This window comes from Cucurbita maxima, unplaced genomic scaffold (genome assembly GCF_002738345.1).
Source record: "Cucurbita maxima cultivar Rimu unplaced genomic scaffold, Cmax_1.0 Cma_Scf00018, whole genome shotgun sequence".
NCBI lineage: Eukaryota > Viridiplantae > Streptophyta > Magnoliopsida > Cucurbitales > Cucurbitaceae > Cucurbita > Cucurbita maxima.
Window position 1 is genome coordinate 4,409,224 of NW_019272034.1, and position 19,879 is coordinate 4,429,102.

Consider the following 19,879-nt stretch of genomic DNA (forward strand, 5'->3'; position numbering starts at 1 on the left):
TTTCCAAAATCAAATATTGAATTCTGGTTGAATTTGAAATGATCGGTCTATTTTTAAAAAATCATTCAAAGGCGTTGAAATAAAATATAATGGGGAAAGAGTCATTTTACTTGCTTTCTTTATTAATTATTTTTCACCCATTTTTTGTGGAATTAATTCTTCTTTATTTAGATATACAATTACAAATATTTTGGATGAATTCATCCAAGAACATTATTAAAAAAAATTAAACAGAATGGACTAAACCAAACAACAACTCCTGTTACTAATTATTCCAAAGAAAAGAAAACGTTAAATATCAAATTTGGTCCCTGCACATACCCAATCCATTAGTAGCTTCGAAAGGTAGGATCTATTTATGAGGTTATATCGAACTTGGGAGTGAAAGTTCGAGACTAAATTCCAACTTTCTACAAACTATATGGACCAAATTTGTAACTTAATCCAAAAGAACATTCTACGATCAAAGAAACCGATCTTGGAACTCAATATCAATGTGTTAAACTTCTCTTTGTTAAAAGAGCATATATCAAATCTATGGAAAAATAGGCACACAGAAAGGCATGGTACCTTTGAAATCTTCGATTGTAATTGACCAAAATAACAATGCCTCTGGAAAGACTGGATACTTGAACCAAATTGAAATGGGGATCATGCCAACAAAACAAATAGGATGATTCGGGTGCGAATTCAAAATAAACACTTGATAATATTTTTATTACTTCAGCTAAAATACTGATCAGGATTTACAATTTTTACATGTAACGCCAAATAATCTGTATTGAAATATCAGCACACTAATGTCCAGCCCAACTCTGTGCCTCCACATCTAACACTCAATTTTTTTTTTTTTTTCCCCAAATAAGAAGAGCTAAAGCTTAAATCATGAATAAAAAACCCATACAAGTACAATTAATACCTGGGTTTAGGGATGCATGGAGACTTCTGGGAAACAACTGCAATCCTTCTGCCCTCCCATTTGCAGGAACAAAGAAAAAGAAAGAAAGACAGAAGAGCATTGCAATTTCTTTTGTACATTAAGTGTGAATGGACCTATTTATATTACTCAAAATGACATTGAAGACCTAACTTGCACATATCTTATCTAATAGCCTCAATTGATTTCAAGAAGATAACTTAAAAATCATTTCTCTCTGACATTCCCATTGTATGGTTCTATTTGTGAAGCAGATTGACTATAAGTTGAAAGAAGATCGACCAGAGAAGCATTAGGGATGTAGAGATAATTGGCCGACGTGAACAAAATCAATCAATTAATAATTAAAGTGAAAGACATTGTACCCTGTCAGGAAGATTTCTAGGTATGGGAAGTGCAGTAACATATCTCTGGGGGCAAGATCTCTGAGAACTTGTGGTTACATCGGAAGATGACGAGGCCTCACCCCCATCAACTTGTCCTCGACTATGGAACTTGGCAAACCGATTGATAACGGAGAATTTCTCAAGATCCTGGCATTCCACTCTCAAATCTAAGATTGAAGCTCTCTTCTCCACTCTGCCATAGCAAAAGCAGCTTATTACCAATTTAAAACAAAAACACCTCAACGAGGCGGAACCAAATAATGTCAGTAATAAACAAAAAGTAATAGTAGCAACAGCAGACACCAAAAGCTGAAAGAAAATTGCGATTGAAAAGTGAGAAATAATGCAAGATTAGCATCATATAATCAAATCCTCTGGAAAATAAAAATAATCAAATCAAATGAAAGACATTAAAGCTACCTCAACAAATCATCTTGCATCTTCTGTGCCCGTCTCATGAAGTTCTCCAAACCTTCTATGAACTTATGATAACCAGCTTTCCCAGATACTTGAGGTCTCTCAGAAGGGCTAAAATGAACATACGAAAAAAACCAAGTATTAGTATAAAAAAAGATATGTAAACAATGTACAATCTATCGTCCTTGCATAGACATTTAAAATTTTAAGGTCAGAGAAAAATTCTTACAGATTTCTTTCTGGATGCGAAGGATTATCAGTTCCTGTGGAAGAAACTATATTACAGGCATCCCCTAATGCTAGCCTCGCAACAAAATAAGCCACACTCTCATAATGTAAGCTGGGGTCTGAAGAGAGAGTTGTAAAAGGAGGAGGACGAAGGAGTTGTTGAACTAGCTGTGTAGTCAAATTAAGCCTCCTCTTTAGTTTTATTATCAGTCCATCGTCGATCATTTCAACTTCATCTTCTTTCTGTCAAAGGATGATTGCAATAAGAATCATTTTATTAATAGATCATGCACTCTTGACTAGATCTGAGATCTGGAATAACAAACATTCAAGAAGAGCCTAGTTAAACAAATAGCATACCTTCTCAATCAGCCGGTTGGTTGTCTGAGCCCAGTCAACGTCTGCCATGCTGCAGATAGAAAACAGCAGTCAGCATACATAAGAACAAGCATTAAAAAATAATAAAATAAATAAATCAAGCACTATGCTTAATCCATGAAGTCGAGCTTCCACAAGATAAGTTTTCACAGAGGATGGAGAAAGTATTTAACAAGAACCGAATCTATAAAAACAAAAATAAATAGCATTTTGAAAATACATAAAATGATTGAGGTGTAAATCAGCAAGAAACAAAAGGTGAAAATGTCAGAAAACGTTATAACAAAACTTCAAAGCATTCCAATCCTTTACTCTTATCAATCAAAAGCTAAAGAAACCTTCAGTGAAGATGCACAGAAAACGTTCTAACAAATTTTCGAAGTGTTCCAATCCTTCACTTCTATCAATCAGAAATGCTAAAAACCTTTAGTGAAGATGCATGGATTCTTTTTTTTCTTTTTCGAGCAGTCACTTTGCACTTGCATTTCTAGTCCAATCTTATGTAGCAGTTTCTTTCAATTAACTACAAATATTTTAGTAGTATTCTTTTGAGGGTAAGAGAACAACCTTATATCCTGCAGCCTTCTAAAGCTTTGAGTGATTTCTTCATTCCATGGTAACAGTTCAGGTGCAGAGTGTTTGCGCTTTTTTGGTCTTACGGCAGACAAACTTTGATTGATGAAATCAAGTGGCAATGATTGACCAGAAGACAAATGTCTGTGTTCTATCGATGCGAGAGTTAAACTGTCCCTTGAATTATTGTGCTCACTACCATCAACAGAAGCATTTGCTTGATTCAAAGGAATTTGAGCATTGAAACCATCAGGAGGTTTTTCCACAATGAAAGGTTGATCCAAAGGCTTTATGGATGCATTTTTAGATCCAGGAAATACGGTTAAAGATTGCCCATTATTAAAGGTTCCATATTGATCAAACCAAGACGGTGCCATCTGGGGACTAATTTGAGGATGCTCGCCTCTCACACAAGATGCAATGTCACTATTAGATGATACATAGGCATCCCCTTTCTTTGATGAATAATTTACCGCTGCTGTATCTACATGTGAAATGGAACCATTGTTATGCAATGACTCTCTGACAGCATTACCGTGTCCATGCAATAAGAGTTGTCCGCCATCCATGGCAACCTGCTGAGAATCTAAACCACAATCCGGACCTTTAAATCTCTTCCCACTCCTGTTAGTTGGGTCATGATCTGCACTTTTAATGGCATGCATATGATGCAGTAAGGAGTAATGGTGTTGCGGACTAATATTTGGACGCAAAGAATGACCAAAAGTGTCAATATTTGCTCGAGTAGCCATAGAATTTGATGGAGATGCACCTAATGAGGGATGTCCAGCTGATTCCAGTCCACCTGATGCACTTGTAGCCTGCAAGGAAATTTCACTCTTCCCACCTGAAACTTGTTTGTCAGGGCTTTCTTGCATTTGTTTTTCTCCCCCAATAATATTTTGCATATTCATGGAATTTTCAACAGGGAAAATACCCTCTAGTTCCAATTTCTCTTGATTATCAGTCTTTTTTTGTCCAGAAAAATTCTTGTCTGGATTGTCCATACGCATATGAGACTTAAGCAAATCTGAGGCAGCTATTGATGGCTCCGCATGTAATGAATGTTTCTGGGTTCTGACACTTGCCCACTCATTAGGAGAGACTTTTGAGAAAGAATCCTGTTGAGACATGGGCACAGAAATCAATTCCTGGGCAATCTGGGAAGAATTTTGTGCATTAGATATATCACCACTGCTAAGGTGAGATGTGTCAGCAGAAGAAACTAGGTTCATTTGGAGACCACTTCTGGAAATATCTGTTGACGCCATTTGGCTCTTCTCAACTCGCTCAGAAGAGTCATCAAAAGTTCTTGAATGAACACCAATTTTATCCGAAAACACACTAGCAGAGTGATTGGCAACTAGGTGCTGATTGTGCAGATGACTTCTAGGATAATGAAAGGCAGATTGAGAAGCTGCAGCCAAGTTTCCTTGAGCATTGATATGAGGGATTTTATTGCCGCTGTGTCCAGAAGGACCAGTTATATTATTTCTCAAATCCCTCTGTTTAGAGGCTACAGAAGCCAACATATGACCACGTTCTCCTGTTTCCGAGGTAGAATGGGTTGAACTCATAACCATGGGCGAGGAACAATGAGAAGATAGAGCAGAATCTTGCATGGACATGCGTTGAGGGGGCCCCAGTTGCAAACCAAAAACTTGAGAATCAGAGGACTGCTTTCGTGGTGCTTGACCAACTGATCCATCAGAAGTTTCTGCTTCAACCATTTCAGAAGAAGTATTTCGGTAAGAGGGACTATGTGTAGCATTACCATGTTCTCTTGGCTGGTCCACTTTGTGAAGAAGCTCAAGCATATTTTGGCTGCAAATAAATGAAGAATGAGAAGGATTTTACCTAAATCATCATTTAAGTTGAAATATATAATCCAGAAACACATAAATGCTCACTAATATGATACTTGGTTCAGAAATCAGATATCAGATAACAGATAAAAAGGTGGAAAAAAGTGTCAGAAAAGGAAGGAAATGCAAGGTATCCGCCCTAACCAAGCTAAAATAACACCCAAAGAAAACCCTCCAAGTAGGGTAAATCAAGGATGGATAAATAGTTAAGAGATTGAAATCCTATTTTAGTCCCTCAACATTTTATGTCATTTTGGCCCCTAAGCTAACAAAAATTTTATATTGTCCCTAAAATTGGCATAAAAAGACCAGTTGAACCCTATTTAACAGAAATCAAACAGTAGGCTGATTAAATCTACCCTGCAAACAAATATTTGAAGTCTTATGTAGTAGGTCAAGAGCTAAGTTCCTAAATAGCTTTAAGATTTTGTTTAATAATTGATAAAAAAAAAATAGTTGCAATGACAAAAAGAAACACTTGATCGAAGTTCATAAATGGTAGTAGCAACAAGCATAAATTGCATAAATGATAATAAACAATTGTTCAGTGTTAGACTACCTGGACGGTAAGGCCACTTGTCGTGGATCATGACCTGTAAGGTTATCCAAAGAAGAAGAAAAACGAGATCCAAAAGGTGGAAGCATTCTTTTGGAAGGTATATCTCCAAAGGCTCCCATGTCACTCTGAAAACAAGCTTAAGCCTTCATTAATCATGGAAATTTTGAATCGATTCTCAAATTAGAAATATACAACAAAACAAGATTAGAAAAAAAAAAAATCTTATTGCAACAAATTGAAATCCCAATCACCTTTTCAACTTCCATTGAATTTCCATCTGTTCCTGATTTGGATTGCCTAAAATGACTTAGCTCACTGCCTTTAAACCCATGAGAATTCTGCTGCATAGGAGCCTGTGGTTGTGTTGCATGGCTTGTTCCAAAAGAAGGTTCCATATCCATATCTAAATTCCCCATAGGATGATACTGGAATCTGCGAGAAGTTAGAGATGGCTTTCGAATGGTATTACCTCCTACTTTCTGTTTGCTTCCAGAAGAAGTGTGTGTATCACTAGTATTTGAGTTTTCAATCTCATGCATTTCAGTCGCACCCTTCTCTAAGCAACTGTTCCCAGGTGATTCGAACATCTGAGAGCCCTTATCATGATGATGTTGGTATTTTTCCACAAAACCACTTTCTTTTAACTCCATTGAAGTAGTAGCATCTTTCCAAAAGGTAACATTACGATTAATGGGATTGTGTTGCCTGTTTCCTAGGTCATCTCTTAAACTGCTAGCATTAGTTACTGCAGCATTGTTTATCATATGAGCACCTTCATTGTACACCTGTGAGTTTTCAACAGCAGGATTTGCATGCTGCAACTCATCAGTTGCGTTAGGAATTGAATCATGGTTCTGCTTAAAAGTAGCAGAACCCATCTCTTCACATAAAGTTCTCTTATGATCTCCACCCTGAGAAGATTGTGACATGTTATGTGTTTTATGATTTTTCATACTGTTACCTCCATGGGAGAACATCGGTTCAATATAGCTCCAACCATTAGGCTTACATGGTTGGCTATTATAAGAGGACACATTCTGTTGACGGAGCCAAGATCCTGACATATTATCTGCATTTATTTCCACACTAGAAGTATTACCTTCGTTTTCAGATAAATTGTGACCCTCAGCAAGTGACTTATGTTGCAAATTACGGTCTATCCATTTTCTTTCACCATCCAACGATGGAGTCAAACTTTGGGCCCTGCTATTCTGAAAACCTTCAGTATGTTGAAAGAATGGTTTATGAGCCGGTTGCGAAAATCCAAAGGCATTGGCTGAGTTAGTATAATTGTTGGGCCTATTATTTGCCGCAGAAGAGACAGAAGAATGTTGAGAATTCATTGTCTGCAAGTTGTTATCAACCCAAACAGGTTGCAATTTTCCACTGCCATTAACATCGGAAGATTGCTGATTACCATTTGGAGCACCGCTATTATTACAGTTTAGGCCACCCCACCCTTCTTGAGCGCCCATATCCCCACTTGAAGTTTCTGCCACAGCTGACTGCATCAAAGCACTCCAACTTCCACTCTGTAAAAAGGAATATCCAGCATTAAAATCCATACCATCTGCCATATTGAAACCACCTGCCGCAATGTTATCATTCCTGCCAAAAGCATCCCACAAGTTGTCATCTGAACCATACAAAATCTTTTCTTCAGCGGGATCTAGTGTAGCCACAGTCTGTGGTGGAGCAACCTGTGCCATTGTCTTCTCCTGTGACACCTCTGATCGCCCATTGAAATCTTGTCTGCTACCAAATTCCTGCATAGATGTATTTCTCTGTTGGAGATTCACATGCTGCAAGTTTTCAGAATTTAATCCCCCATTTAAACCTTGACTGGCAGACATGCCAAACATACTTTTCCCCATGAAATCCTGTCTCACAACCATTCCATCCTGCATGCTAACCTGATCCGGGTATGCAGTATAATGGTTCCCTGAAATGGGGTCGTTACTGACGGATAACTGCTGCATAGAAGGTTTATCCGTCGGAATGAGAGAGTTTGAACCTAGAAAACTAGGTGCAGTAGAAATAGGAACCCCATATAAAGAGTGATCAACTTGTTCAGGAATTAAACCCATCGAGCGCAGTGCTTGTTGCTGCTCAGAAGGAAATACAAATCCACTAGAGGAGCCCTGCATTGTTGCCGACAAACTATGTTGCAATGAGTTGGTGTTATTCACCATATGCTCAGTCAACCAAGGAGAGGTAGATAAATCATTAACAGGAATACCATCAATCAGCGTGGCTGAATGGTTTCCTGCTGACGGCTTTGAGTTGGATGAAATCTGATTCATCGAGCCATGTTGTCTTGCTTCCTGCTGCTGAAATTGGTGTTGCCTCTGAAGTTCTTGAATATGTGACAACATCGCTTGTTGTTGCAGAAGCTGCATGTCATGATTCCCAGGCTGCTGCTTAGGCAAAATCTGTGTCACACTGGCATTCCTGCCACTCAATTGCTGTTGGCCACCAAAAAAATCAAAATTTACGGGAGAATCAGTAGTTTCCAACCTAGCTACATTTTTCTTGCTTAATTCAGGATTATTCACTTGTGCTTCATGAATAGATAGGCCTCTAGATGTTATATGCCTATCAGATACTGCATCTGCACCTAAAAAGTTTGCTTCAGCCTGTCTTGCATGGAAAAGTTGTTGTCCTGCTGCATAACCATTGAGAGATTGATATTGATTCTGAGACTCGCTTCTTCCAATCTCAGGAGTTATATATGATTGTGAGAAGTTCAAACCATGAAGCGAGTGAGAAGGCTGACCCAGTCCTCCAGAATCTGCTAGGGAAAAATATAAACAAAATATAGTTGATGCTATAAAAAAGAGAGGAATAACGATGATCCACACAAAGTAAGAAAAAAAAGTAAGGATCGACTTTATGAAGGAACTACAAAGTAATACCTGGTTGATGAGCATTATAATTCTTCAAATTTGAAACAAAAGGAGAATTTATTTCTCTCTGGTTTCGAACCCATAGATTATTATTAAGACCAGCGCAGCTTCCATCAGCAGCCTGAGACTGATGCTGGCCCTGGTACAAATTCTCTTGGCCAAAGAAATTGTGGACCCTGTCTCCAACTTCGTTTCCAGGCATAGATGGTCAACCCCACTGTTCAGCTGGTAATGACTTTTGGTGTGAAAATAGGTACCTAAAAAAAAAAAGTAATCAGTTACAGCAATTCCATGCCACCTACAGCAACCACATGAGGTAATATCTCAAGTACGGTTGTTGTCCGAAACATACCCTCTTTTGGTCATTTAAGATTTCTCAGAATTTTTATATGACGGAACCCCTCAAATATATCCTGCATATAGCCACTACACTACATCATACTAAAATAGATTTTATGGCCAAAGAGAAAATAGCAACGAGTTACATAGATAATAGCCATATAGTACCATTTCAATCATGTCAATTCAAATCACTTTTTTTAATTGAGAGAACATCTTGCATAATAAGAAAGGGTAATAAAAACAAGCGCCAAACAAACACTCAGGCCATATACAAATGTTTTTAAGAAACTAAACAAATGCTCCAAACAGAAGCCAATCTTGGTAATAAAAAGTCCAAGGTTTAATGTCATTGATTTAGGGATTTTCGTAGCCTTCTACATGCAGAGAATATTAGAAAATGTAAGTTACGCTATTATCTCAATCTAGCAACAGCAACGTGTTGTTCATTTTAGCACAACATTTATAATCAGAACTTGAACTTTTTACCTCAACCAGACAGCAAACCACCCGAAGGCAACTGAACTCCCATAGTTTTTTCTCTTGTCCCCTTACTTGGAGATATAGCTATCCTCCTTGGCCATCTTAAGGCTTCATATCTGAGGAAGAAAGGCTCTAAAGTTCTAAAGAATAAAAAACCTAAAAGCCTCCTTTGTGATTTCACTTAAAAGTTGCAATTTAAACGTTTTGCTATAAATTACAGTTACATTTTATCCATTTAAAAGCAACTGAATTTTGAGTTTAAATTTATTAGATCTTTCCTGTTACCAGTCTCTATCTTTTCAGGTTGCTATAGCTAGACTATCATGGATTTAGATTTAACTCATGTTCATAGGTTTTGAACTACCTCGTCCAAGTGTTTAGACATTTTGAATATCTTTATTCATCAATTTAATGAGGTAGAGAGAACATCCTTTATCCTCTTGGCAACTGAAAAATAGAGTTTATAGAAAAAGAAAATTTGTTGTTCAACAACAATTGTTTTTGAGGTGTACAATGGCTGTTTACCTAGTTTAAAACAAAACCAAAAAGAAAGAATATTTCATAAATCTCATAATAAAAAGACGAGACCCAACTTGAAGGTAACAGAATGGAAAGAAATCTAGCCCCCAATCATCGACAGTACAGATTGATATTTCTAACATCATTATAACTGCACTCCATAAAGTGATATTGTGATGCGTGGTTATTGATCGTAGCCTCATAAACCATGCAGCGAGCAACATGAATTGAAAGTTAGAACACTGCGAAAAGTCTCAAATCCAAAGATATATGGGATCATAATGAAAATTGACCTTCTAATTCAAGTCAATCTCATACTGGCAAAAAAATAAAGAAATGAAGACCATAAAATTAACAGGTCCTGGTAATATAACAATATGAACACCGCATTTCCATGGATACTAATATTTCCACAAGTCATAATATAAACATGACTGCATGTATTCTCAATATAAAGCCGGACCTATCTCTATCAGATAACCAGTGAAAGAACGTGAAGGTAAAGAGTGGTTGCAGTGCTTACAAACCACAATGAAAAGATTACGACATTACGTTGTAAAATTTTTCGCTCCCAGAACCCAAAAAGCTTGCGCAACACGTGAAAAGCAAAAATGACAAAAATGGGGAAGGGGATCAAGAGACGACATGTTGCGCTGACACAAGCAACAACACTAATGTCGTCCAAAAACTTCATTATCGACAAAAGGAAGTAAAACACGCCACAAATGTATTCAATCCCTTCCTCCACCTCCATTTTCCAGACAACCAAACAGGTAGGTACAGAAGCCACAAATTTTCTCCAGATTAACCCAAGGAGAAGGCGCAACACAACACTACAAGCTGCAACAAGCTGCCCGTACCCAAGACACCGCCATGAAGCACTTATTCACTATTTCTCAAAAGAAAATACCCCCCAGAAAAGGGACAAAATTAGGGTTTTAAAAAAGAAAGAAGGAAGCAACAAACTCACACTGATTTGATGAGCTTTCACATAAACTTGTAAGCGTTCCTCTGATAATGCTGGATTATGCAGTGTTAGGGTTTGAATCAGAGAGAGATACGACTATATGTGCCTCCCCGAGCTCAGAGAGCGAGAGAGAGAGAGAGAGAGAGATAAAGCGATCGAAAGAGTGCGAAAATTTCAACGAACTGGGGCACAGAGTTGGTCCGAACCTCAGGGCTGGGATGGATATGGATGATTTGGGTCCGAATCTGAGCCCCGATTGCCATCGCCATTGCCCAATGAGGTACTGCGAATCCATGTTTTTCTTCCTCTCCCGGTAATACGAGTTTTTGCACGTGCCTTTAATTTTTTTTCACTCTATCCAAAAATACCTTTTTACCCCCTGGAAATTTGGGACAACTCATTTGTCATGGGCTGGTCCAACAAAAAAGCAGGCTCAAGCCCATTTTCATTACACTATCTTGGGCCTAACTTGATTCGGCCCGTAAGTAAGTTCAAAGCCCAAATCCTAAATGTTGAGACCTCGAGTGCATTGGTATAAATTTACTTTTACCTTAACAGTTACCATTATCGAAAGAAATAACCTATTGTTAATAGATGATTATTACCTATGGTATTAAAACGACGATTAAAACTCGAACTTTGAGGCTTTATTGGTAAAAAGGTTTAATCACTTGTACGTGTTGGACTCATTATTATGATAAAATTTATATACGTCATTAGTGAATGATCAGTTTATTTGAAAAAGTAAGCTTAAGGCAGCCCGAGTCACAGTGATATGACTTACATGACCAAGCATATACCTTAGAGTTTGCATTAGACACATTAGCTTTATATGTTAAGAAGAAATATTCATATATGTGGTTTCACATTGATTATCATAAATTGATTACAGTAAGAACAAGTAACCTTTTAAAGTAGTAAGGATTTTCGCGAGTATAAACTTACGAGCTAAGAAGGTTTAATATCTTAAAGATCTCCTCCATGATCGAGCATGGATAACATTCAAACTCAATGATGTGTTTACAGTTTTATGTACGTCGTGAACTAAAGGTTTAGAGATATTGTTTGACTCGAACATTATAGTATTTGAGTTCTACACGTTTTTTCATTTCATTATACGTAGGGTGACCTGTGTTGACGAAAGTGAATTTCGAATTTTGAAAGATACATAGATTTCATGTTATTTACCCATTTGAGAACGTTGAAAGAGTGCTTTAAATCTTGGTAATTATCTTTCTACTTCCATATTAATGTCTTAATAAAACTTCATGTTAAAGTGGATGAGGTTGTTTTGATGTTGTTGAGTTTGTCGTTATTTACGAAACACTAATGAAATCAGTTTATACATCTTAATAAGAAAGACAAAATCAGTCCCATAGGCATCGAAATCTTGAAGCTTGTTGATCGCTATGAACGTTCAGATCCATGTTTCATGTCGTATGTGATTATATTTCGACTCCAATAATGAGATCATTTATTGGTATTTTTAATAATCAACTTTTTTTTCAATATATATATATTTTAAAAAAGACATCTCAAACGATTGACATTGATTGCTACACGAACTATAAATAATCACGATAGAGTTAATTTCCGAACAATTTTTATCTTAACTTTAGCGTAGCATTACTTCATAGCATGCATGTAGTAATGACCAAAATCATATTAAAAAAAACCGTGTCGTTACACATGCACGTACAAAATTGTACACTATAGTATTCCTACAATAATATAAGTTAAATAATAAAAAATTAGAAAAAAAATAGTAAGAATTTGGAAACAAAATCTATATTAGGGATAAAAGGGTAATTAATAAAAAAAAAATTAAAAAATTAATTCAGAAAAAATTAAAAAATTTAGAGGGTATTTATAAGATATAGCTAGACAGTTTGTTTAACGATAATTTTTTAAATTATAAAATTAAGAAGGTTAATACTAATTTAAATATTTAAAAATAAATCAAAAGTGAAAGATATTTTAAAAAATTTCCAGAGATATTATTAAGTATATATATAGCAAAAAAAGAAAGTTTATTGTATTTTTTAAAAATTAAACCAGCAATTTTGAGTTCTCCAAAGCCCAGCACTGTACTCATAATTATACGGGGAGCCTACGTGTCAAAAATCCAACGGTTAACAAAAAAAAAAAAAAAAAAAAAAAAGAAAAGAAAAGAAAAGAGGAATTAAGGGGAATATATAAAGTCAAAAAGAAAAGAAATTAAGAAGAACGAAAAAGAAGAAAGAAAAGGCAGATCCCAGTGGCCAACTCTGGTAACTTCCGAGCCCTTGGACCTATTGGGAGTTGCAGTATTTTTCGTTTTCCCGTTAACCTACAGAATCACTGTCAGGCACACGAACAGGACGATCACACGGCCACATGGGGGAGGAGAAGAGGCACCAGATGATGCAGAATCTCTTTGGAGATCAATCCGAGGAGGAAGAAGAGATTGATTCCGAGCACGAGTCCAATCCGCAGCCAAATTATGCCTCTGTACTTTCTTCTATCCATGTTCTTATTTCTTTACGCCCTTACTACTCGAACTTTCTTAGATTGATGGATGTCTAGGGATTGAATTTTGGGTGAAGTTGCTGCTGTGTTGTGTGTTGGTTTTGTTGTTAATTATTTGCGGACACAATCAAGCATTCTATCTGCCACTTCAATGAAGAGTATTGGAAGACTGATCACGTGAACCGATGGATTAATAGATATTTCGGCCTTAATTTTGCAAGGAAAGGGGACTATTATGGATGCTGAGTGCTTATTGGACATTGGTTTTACTGGAATAAGTTGACGTAATGTTGTTGTTATTGTTCTTGACTGCTTTTACAGGATGAAGGAGAAGGTGAGGCGGAGCCTGAAGGTGAAGGTGAAGGTGAAGGTGAAGTGGAGGGACATGGGGAGGTGGAAATTGAGAGTGAAGGTGAGTTGCAGGATGTTGAGCCGGATCCTGGAGAAAGTGAGGGTGAAAGAGATCAAAGTTCTCAGGAAGTAGACGTGGGTCATCATGGAGAAGAAGAAAGTGAAGGGAAAGAGGTGGATAGCGAAGATAGGGAAGAATATGGCCAAAGAGTGGTAACAAGCAGGAGGCATGATTTAGTTGAAAGTGAATCCGAGAGGTCCGAAGAAAATCATTACATTGACAATGAAGACGAAGAGGTGGATCCAACTAGGAGTCCGAGGTAATGGATGTACTGTTTGCCCCCTCCCTTCATCTCTTTTCATTCCAGTTGTTCCCAACCTTTTGTATTATATTCTAGAATTCTAGCTTCATGATCTTATAGCTTCTCATTGGCACAGTTTGCGGACAGCAGTTTTCTCCTAATTGTTTTTGTACACAACATTTCTATTATATTGTTCTTTCTTCTTACTTATTGGAGACCAGAGAAGTTCATAAACAATCACGTAAATCAGTTACCCGAAGGTAAATTGTAATGACAAAAATAGGAGAGAGAGTAGACTTGGAAGAGCCCATGACCTCCTACCTCGCTTTCTTTAATTTGGTGATTTCTTTACAACCGACCCTTCAAAAAACTGGCCCCGATTGTACTGGAGCAAAGCATTTATACATTTCCTTTTAAAGGGGTACCAGAAAGGAGCTGCTTCATGGATACGATAGATCACAATAATTTATATTGTATCAAATGCATCTAAGTATTTAATTGAACTGTGGACAGGGAGGAGAGGGATCACAGTTCACATCCAGTGGCTGAAATTCGTGATGTATTTGGTGATTCTGATGAGGAAGATGAAGCAGAATATGCTGTTGAAAATGATATTAAGCAAGATTCAGCTGTGAGTAATAAATCTTCATTTGCAATGTTGAATAATTTCTGATTGCTGAAGCTAAATGACACTTGTGCTGTAAAGATCATAAAAAGTTGAATATTTTTTCAGAGGTCACCTATGGAAGAAGAGGGGAGCTTTGAGAAGAGTCCAAGACCAGATGATATAATTCCTGATGAAGATGCTCGGTATGAGTCAGATGCTCGTTATGAATCAGAAGAGGAAAATTTCGAGGTAAAACAGAAAGAGAAGCCAGTTGGGCCTCCGTTGGAGCTAGAGATTCCACTACGTCCTCCTCCTGCCCGCCCAGAGAAGGTTCTTTGATGAACTCTATTGCATTGAACTGCCATTTGACACAATTTTTACTTCGCACCACCAAATTTTGCTTCTTATCTGATGTTAGGAGTGAAATGCTACAGTGCATACAATTTGATTCTAGGTTGATCATATATGCATCCTCTGCCTGCTTGTGTAATAACAATTTAAGGATTCTTTTTTCATGCTTGATTTTGTGATAATATATAACTATTTTTTAAATTGCAGAAGATTTGATTTTAGGAGCAAAATTATGAGATTATGCTCGAATTTGTACGGTTAGAAATTTTAGACACTGACATTGAAGCATTACGTCCCTTTTTCTGTGGGGGCACAATCTCCCTCCCACCCCCCTGTGAATCATTCAATTAGGAAGTGTCAAAAATTATTTTGTCGTGCTTCTCTTTTACCAATATTTTGATGTGATGTAAATATGAAAGCTTTTCAATCTGATTGCAGATGAACATGATAAAAGTCTCCAATATTATGGGCATCGATCCAAAACCATTTGATCCCAAAACATATGTGGAAGAGGATGTATTTGTGACAGATGAATCTGGAGCTAACAAACGCATACGCTTGGAAAATAACATCGTGCGCTGGAGAACTGTTAGGAAACCCGATGGCACAACAAGTGTACGTTTTTAGCATTCATGCATTGATTTTGCTTAATGAATTAGCATTTTAATTATTGCTAGTAGTGCATAATGAATGATCTTATAGAAGATTTTGTAGTACATTCTTTTAGTATTGTTTTGCTACAAATGAGTGTCATCCCAACTTTGGTGGGAGGAGTATTAAAGGAAAGAAACAAGATTCTCGGTCAGATTTTATACATTTTTAGGCTTCCCTAAGTTTGTTCTGCTAGTCAACTAAATTGGTTTTTTTTTTGCCTTTTCTTTTACATTACTAAAAGTTTTAACATTTGTTTTCCTGATTTGTAGTATGAAAGTAATACACGTTTTGTGAGGTGGTCAGATGGCAGTTTGCAGCTATTAATTGGGAATGAAGTGCTTGACATAAACGTGCAAGATGCAAAGCACGACCAAGCACACTTGTTTCTTAGGCATGGGAAGGTAATGTCTCAAAAGTAATTAAAATTGAAATTTAGATTTATAGTTCTGTCACATTTTTTTCTCGTTTAACTGTTTGAACTCAAGGCTCTTTTTCTACTCTATGGATTTGGGACTGAGAATCGTGCTCAACTACATAGAATATTGCTGAAATTTGTATCATTTTGTTGCATCAGTGTAGCAGTTTAATTAAGCTAGTTTTTGTTTCACCTGCGTTAGGATTTGAATTCCTTTCTACTTTGAAGAGATATTTTGATCATTTTATATCTGGAGCATAGATTTATTTATGCTTTTTAATTTTCATGGGCTTGGAATGTGGATATTATAACTAACTGATTCTTATTGCAAAAAGTGAATTAGAAAATTTACTTGCATTGTTTAAACTTTTCAACTCTTATTTTCCCTTTCTAGGGTGATCCCTTCTTTGTAAACGAACAAATAACAGGTCTTTTTTCCCCCTTCTCTATTGGTGGAAATGTACTGCATATGATGATCATCTGTTTTGTACGTGCAGGGAATTCTGCAATCACAAGGTAGGCTTATGAGAAAGATGAGGTTCGTTCCATCGTCCCTGACATCTAATTCTCATCGCTTGTTAACTGCTCTGGTTGACTCACGACATAAGAAGGTGTATAAGGTTAAGAATTGCATAACGCACATTGATCCTGAAAGGGAAAAAGAGGAAAAAGAAAGGGTAAATGGTCTAATGGTGGTGTTTGTTGCTCAGAATCGTACATAAATCATGGTGTTCACTTGCTGTATTGTACTGTGCTGTTGTAGGCCGAAAGTCAAACAATCAGGGCAAATGTACTTCTTAATCGGAAGAAGGAAAAGGTTGACAAGAAATATACTCCTGTCATTGACAGAAGGCGCCAACTATCACCTGGGTTCTTGGAAGATGCCCTTGAGGAGGTATGCTGTTGTAATTTTCTCTCTCATTTCTTCACATTATCTTTTGGGATTTGAGAATGTTTCTTGTTTCGAGGTATAAAGTGGTTCTCATGGTATTAAGTTGTCAAGTTAGGCTATTTGGGTAGTTTGGCATTCAGGATTTGCGAATTTGAACTGACTTCTGGTTTAGGGGTTATAAGTTGCTTATGTTGCTGAAAAGAAGGAAAAGTTGCTTCGGTTGCATGTGTTGCATCTGTTGCTTCTGTATACAACTTTATAGATTTCATTTCAGTTATAAAATTATTGGAAGCACATCGTTATGTTCTTTTGCAAGTCATGGAGATTACTTAACTTACCATGTTTGTCCAGGAAGATGAAACAGATTATATTGATTCACGTCGTTCCAGCCGCCGCTTTGAGGAAGATTTGGAAGCTGAAGAGCGAGCCGAAAAACGGATAATGAATGCAAAGAAGGTCTATTACCTTGTCAATTAAATCTTGCCCATTGATTTTTGTTAGAGTGCTAAAAATGTAAATGGAATTTGCATCACAGGGAACTAGAAACATACCCTGGAAGTCATCCTTGCCCGGTGCTAAATCATCTGGGCGTCCTGTGGATTTCTCAGACAGTGAGAAGGAAGAGTCTGAGTACGAAAGTGAAGGAGAAGATGGTGCTCATGGGAGAGTTGAAGAACCAGAGCAGGAGTATGATGAAGAGGGGGAAGAAGACGATGAACATGATGAAGAGGCAGAAGTTAATGAAGTTTCAGATATGGATGAAGAGGCCGAGGTATGATTTAATATATATTCTTGAGATTTCATTAACATAATGAAATATACAGAGAAGGGGAAGAAATTCCCAGTTCACGGAAGTTGCAATAAAGCGTTTCCAACTAGCCCAAACATTACAGGTTGAATAACTACAACAGAATATTGATTTACCAAGTGTTCACTTAAAAGCATCAACAAGAATAACTTTATGAAGAAAAGAAAGCAGGTTTCTGCCTTTGCCTATACAAATTTGGTAATTTCCTCGATTAAAGTTCATGAGAAACTTCCAATGAGATTTAGCCGAAGATTATTGGCTTTCTTGAAAGGGTAATAAGTGAGAGAAAATGAATATTGGCTTTTAAGTTTTACCTTATAGACTTAAGGAGAGCACCCCCCGAAAGAAGAGAAAAGAAAGTGCTAGAAGGAGTTTGCTTGTTGGCAGTGAATGGAGATGTTGTCTTGAGATTCTGCTGCATACCTTCATACTTGTAGAGAGGGTCATAGAAGGATTACTCCTTTTAATCTATTATCTAAGGTGTTGATATCCTCTAATAAACTTTCCACATGAAGTCTTTTGCTTTTTGGGGGATATTTATGCTTCCAATGCATAGTGCAAAGATCGAAGCTGAGAGCCTTTTTAGGAGAGTTAAAGATCTTGAAGTTGGAAGCTGCAAGTGATGAATCTCTAAGGTCATTAAAATCTGAAACACTCCCTCAATATTGCTTGTTGCCCATGAGGAGAGCTACCCCGGAAATTCCTCCTCTTTCAAATTCCATTTAAGGTTAAGGCTCCAAACAGACAAAGTTTCTATTGTGAAGACTAGATATTCCAAGGTTACGACCCTTGCGATTTGTTGCCTTGGACAAATTGGGAAACCATTGCACAAAAACTTCCAATCAGTGTTTAAATCCTTGAATTTGGTGCAAAATTCTCCAAACCATCCTAACCCACTACATATAAACTCTATATATTTCATCCCTCCACTGTTTGTGATAATTTTTCCCCTCTATTTGCAGGAGCCCAAGCATAAGGTTAGAGATTATGGGGGCAGTCACAAGCGCAAGGGGATTGAGTCTGATGAGGAGTCTCCTCCAAGGAAGGTTGCAACCCATCGCAGGATGGCAGTAGTTTATGACAGCGACGAGGACTGAAAACTTGCCTCATATGAGATAAATAGTGAGCATTTTCATCTCATTTCCATTTGAGTTCTAATGATGGTGGAAACTGGACAATATCCATTCATCACTTCTCTTCTGATCTTTAGTTTGCTTTATTTTTATTTTAGAGTATATTTCAGTGGTTTATCTCTTAGGTATTTTAAACACGCATGTTAGTACAAGCGGTCAGTGTCATTGGTTCAAATTCTATTAGGATTGCTTATCTTGAGTTTCGTAACCAGCAACGTCAAAATCAGTATTTCCCCCTTTTCTGAAGTTGCAAGGCCAAAATCATTTTTAATGAATAGTTATGATGGTTGATATAGAATTCTGCCAATTCAAGAAAAGTCTTTTTTACTCATGAACTTGTTAGATAGTCTTCTGTGCTTTCCCTTCTAGGATGGTTGCTTTCATTTGTTATAAAAACTTCATAAGAAACTGAAAGGTGTATCTCATTGACATTTCTAATTAACAGCGGGCGGTGGCACGGTTGATCATTCTGCAATGGTAGCATTCTATTCTGAGAGAGACGAGCTGCGGAACAAGTGGAGGACTAAAGAACTCACCAGCCCAACTGCGGCAGATTCTAAAGGTTTATGGGGCTCTGGCTATTAATCCCACTTCTGTAAATTGGTTACATGAGATCACGGTATGAAAATGGCGTTTTCTTGGTATAATTTCATCTGTGCTGAACAACCCATTACTAATTTCTGTCTCCATGGAAAAGCATTGAGTTTCTTGTTCTCATTGGCTGGCCTTTTCCTTTGCTGTTCGAACTCTAATTCTCTCTATATATTCAATATCATGCCATGTTTGGCTGCTGGCAAGAGAAATAGATTGAGAGGTTCTGATGATTATACTAAGAAGATAGATTTGACGCTTTATTTTCATCCTTTCATGAAATGGCAATGAATTTGTGAGGAGTTGGAAAGATATGAAAAGTTTGTTTAGACAATGTTTTTAGTCTTTATGTATTATTTTTTTTTTTTTTGAAACTCATGTATATTTTTTTATTTATTTATATAAAATACTATAAAGTACTAAGGTGATTGTGATATATACTAAAATGGGAGTGGGTCCTCTGGTGGTCAAGTCGTTTCGGAATGGTCGAACACCATTCAGCTAATTGCAGATTCCAGAATCTTCATCAATGATTTATTAATATATATTAAAAAAAAAAGAAAGTGTACGGACTTCCTTCTTACTAAATATCATAATAGTTGAGTTGAGTTAGATGATATTTTTTTAGAATCTATCCGGTTCAAATATATATAGGACAAAAAACAATTAGGTTTCGCCCGACTCAGGCAAATCCTCACCTTACCCTTGTC

General features: G+C 37.0%; 2 protein-coding genes across 5 annotated transcripts; one reads left to right on the top strand and one right to left on the bottom strand.

Annotated features, from left to right (window-relative positions):
- Positions 1-692: 692 nt before the first annotated feature.
- On the bottom strand, positions 693-10,853 carry LOC111492611. 4 transcript variants are annotated; one of them, XM_023141979.1, is made up of 11 exons: positions 10,561-10,853; positions 9,078-9,187; positions 8,602-8,662; positions 8,259-8,506; positions 5,595-8,134; positions 5,344-5,468; positions 2,914-4,743; positions 2,329-2,377; positions 1,970-2,211; positions 1,744-1,851; positions 693-1,516 (listed from the first exon to the last, which is right to left on the bottom strand). In XM_023141979.1, the coding sequence occupies exons 4-11, from the start codon at positions 8,449-8,451 to the stop codon at positions 1,282-1,284; spliced, it is 5,322 nt and encodes a 1,773-aa protein (XP_022997747.1). In that variant the 5' UTR covers positions 8,452-8,506; positions 8,602-8,662; positions 9,078-9,187; positions 10,561-10,853; the 3' UTR covers positions 693-1,281. The 4 variants fall into 4 exon arrangements, with proteins under 4 accessions (XP_022997747.1, XP_022997746.1, XP_022997748.1 ...); XM_023141978.1 differs by lacking the exon at positions 9,078-9,187; XM_023141980.1 differs by lacking the exon at positions 9,078-9,187 and having other exon boundaries at positions 8,602-8,675.
- A 1,921-nt stretch (positions 10,854-12,774) lies between these two features.
- LOC111492825 (protein LEO1 homolog) lies at positions 12,775-19,405 on the top strand. The gene is made up of 12 exons (XM_023142300.1): positions 12,775-13,047; positions 13,387-13,736; positions 14,232-14,349; positions 14,452-14,655; positions 15,115-15,291; positions 15,600-15,731; positions 16,243-16,422; positions 16,509-16,640; positions 16,989-17,093; positions 17,173-17,409; positions 18,408-18,567; positions 19,024-19,405. Exons 1-11 carry the CDS (start codon positions 12,934-12,936, stop codon positions 18,540-18,542), a joined length of 1,884 nt encoding a protein of 627 aa, XP_022998068.1. The 5' UTR covers positions 12,775-12,933; the 3' UTR covers positions 18,543-18,567; positions 19,024-19,405.
- Positions 19,406-19,879: the final 474 nt, after the last annotated feature.

Bases quoted from the DNA above. Each gene is read 5' to 3' on its own strand.
- LOC111492611 (XM_023141981.1), bottom strand. From the start codon at position 8,451: ATGCCTGGAAACGAAGTTGGAGACAGGGTCCACAATTTCTTTGGCCAA. The intron at 5,469-5,594 runs GTGATTGGGATT...GCTTGTTTTCAG, and splicing joins ATTCAATGGAAGTTGAAAAG to AGTGACATGGGAGCCTTTGG. The intron at 1,517-1,743 runs GTAGCTTTAATG...TTGCTATGGCAG, and splicing joins ATGCAAGATGATTTGTTGAG to AGTGGAGAAGAGAGCTTCAA.
- LOC111492825 (XM_023142300.1), top strand. From the start codon at position 12,934: ATGGGGGAGGAGAAGAGGCACCAGATGATGCAGAATCTCTTTGGAGAT. The intron at 13,737-14,231 runs GTAATGGATGTA...AACTGTGGACAG, and splicing joins GATCCAACTAGGAGTCCGAG to GGAGGAGAGGGATCACAGTT. The intron at 14,656-15,114 runs GTTCTTTGATGA...ATCTGATTGCAG, and splicing joins CTCCTGCCCGCCCAGAGAAG to ATGAACATGATAAAAGTCTC.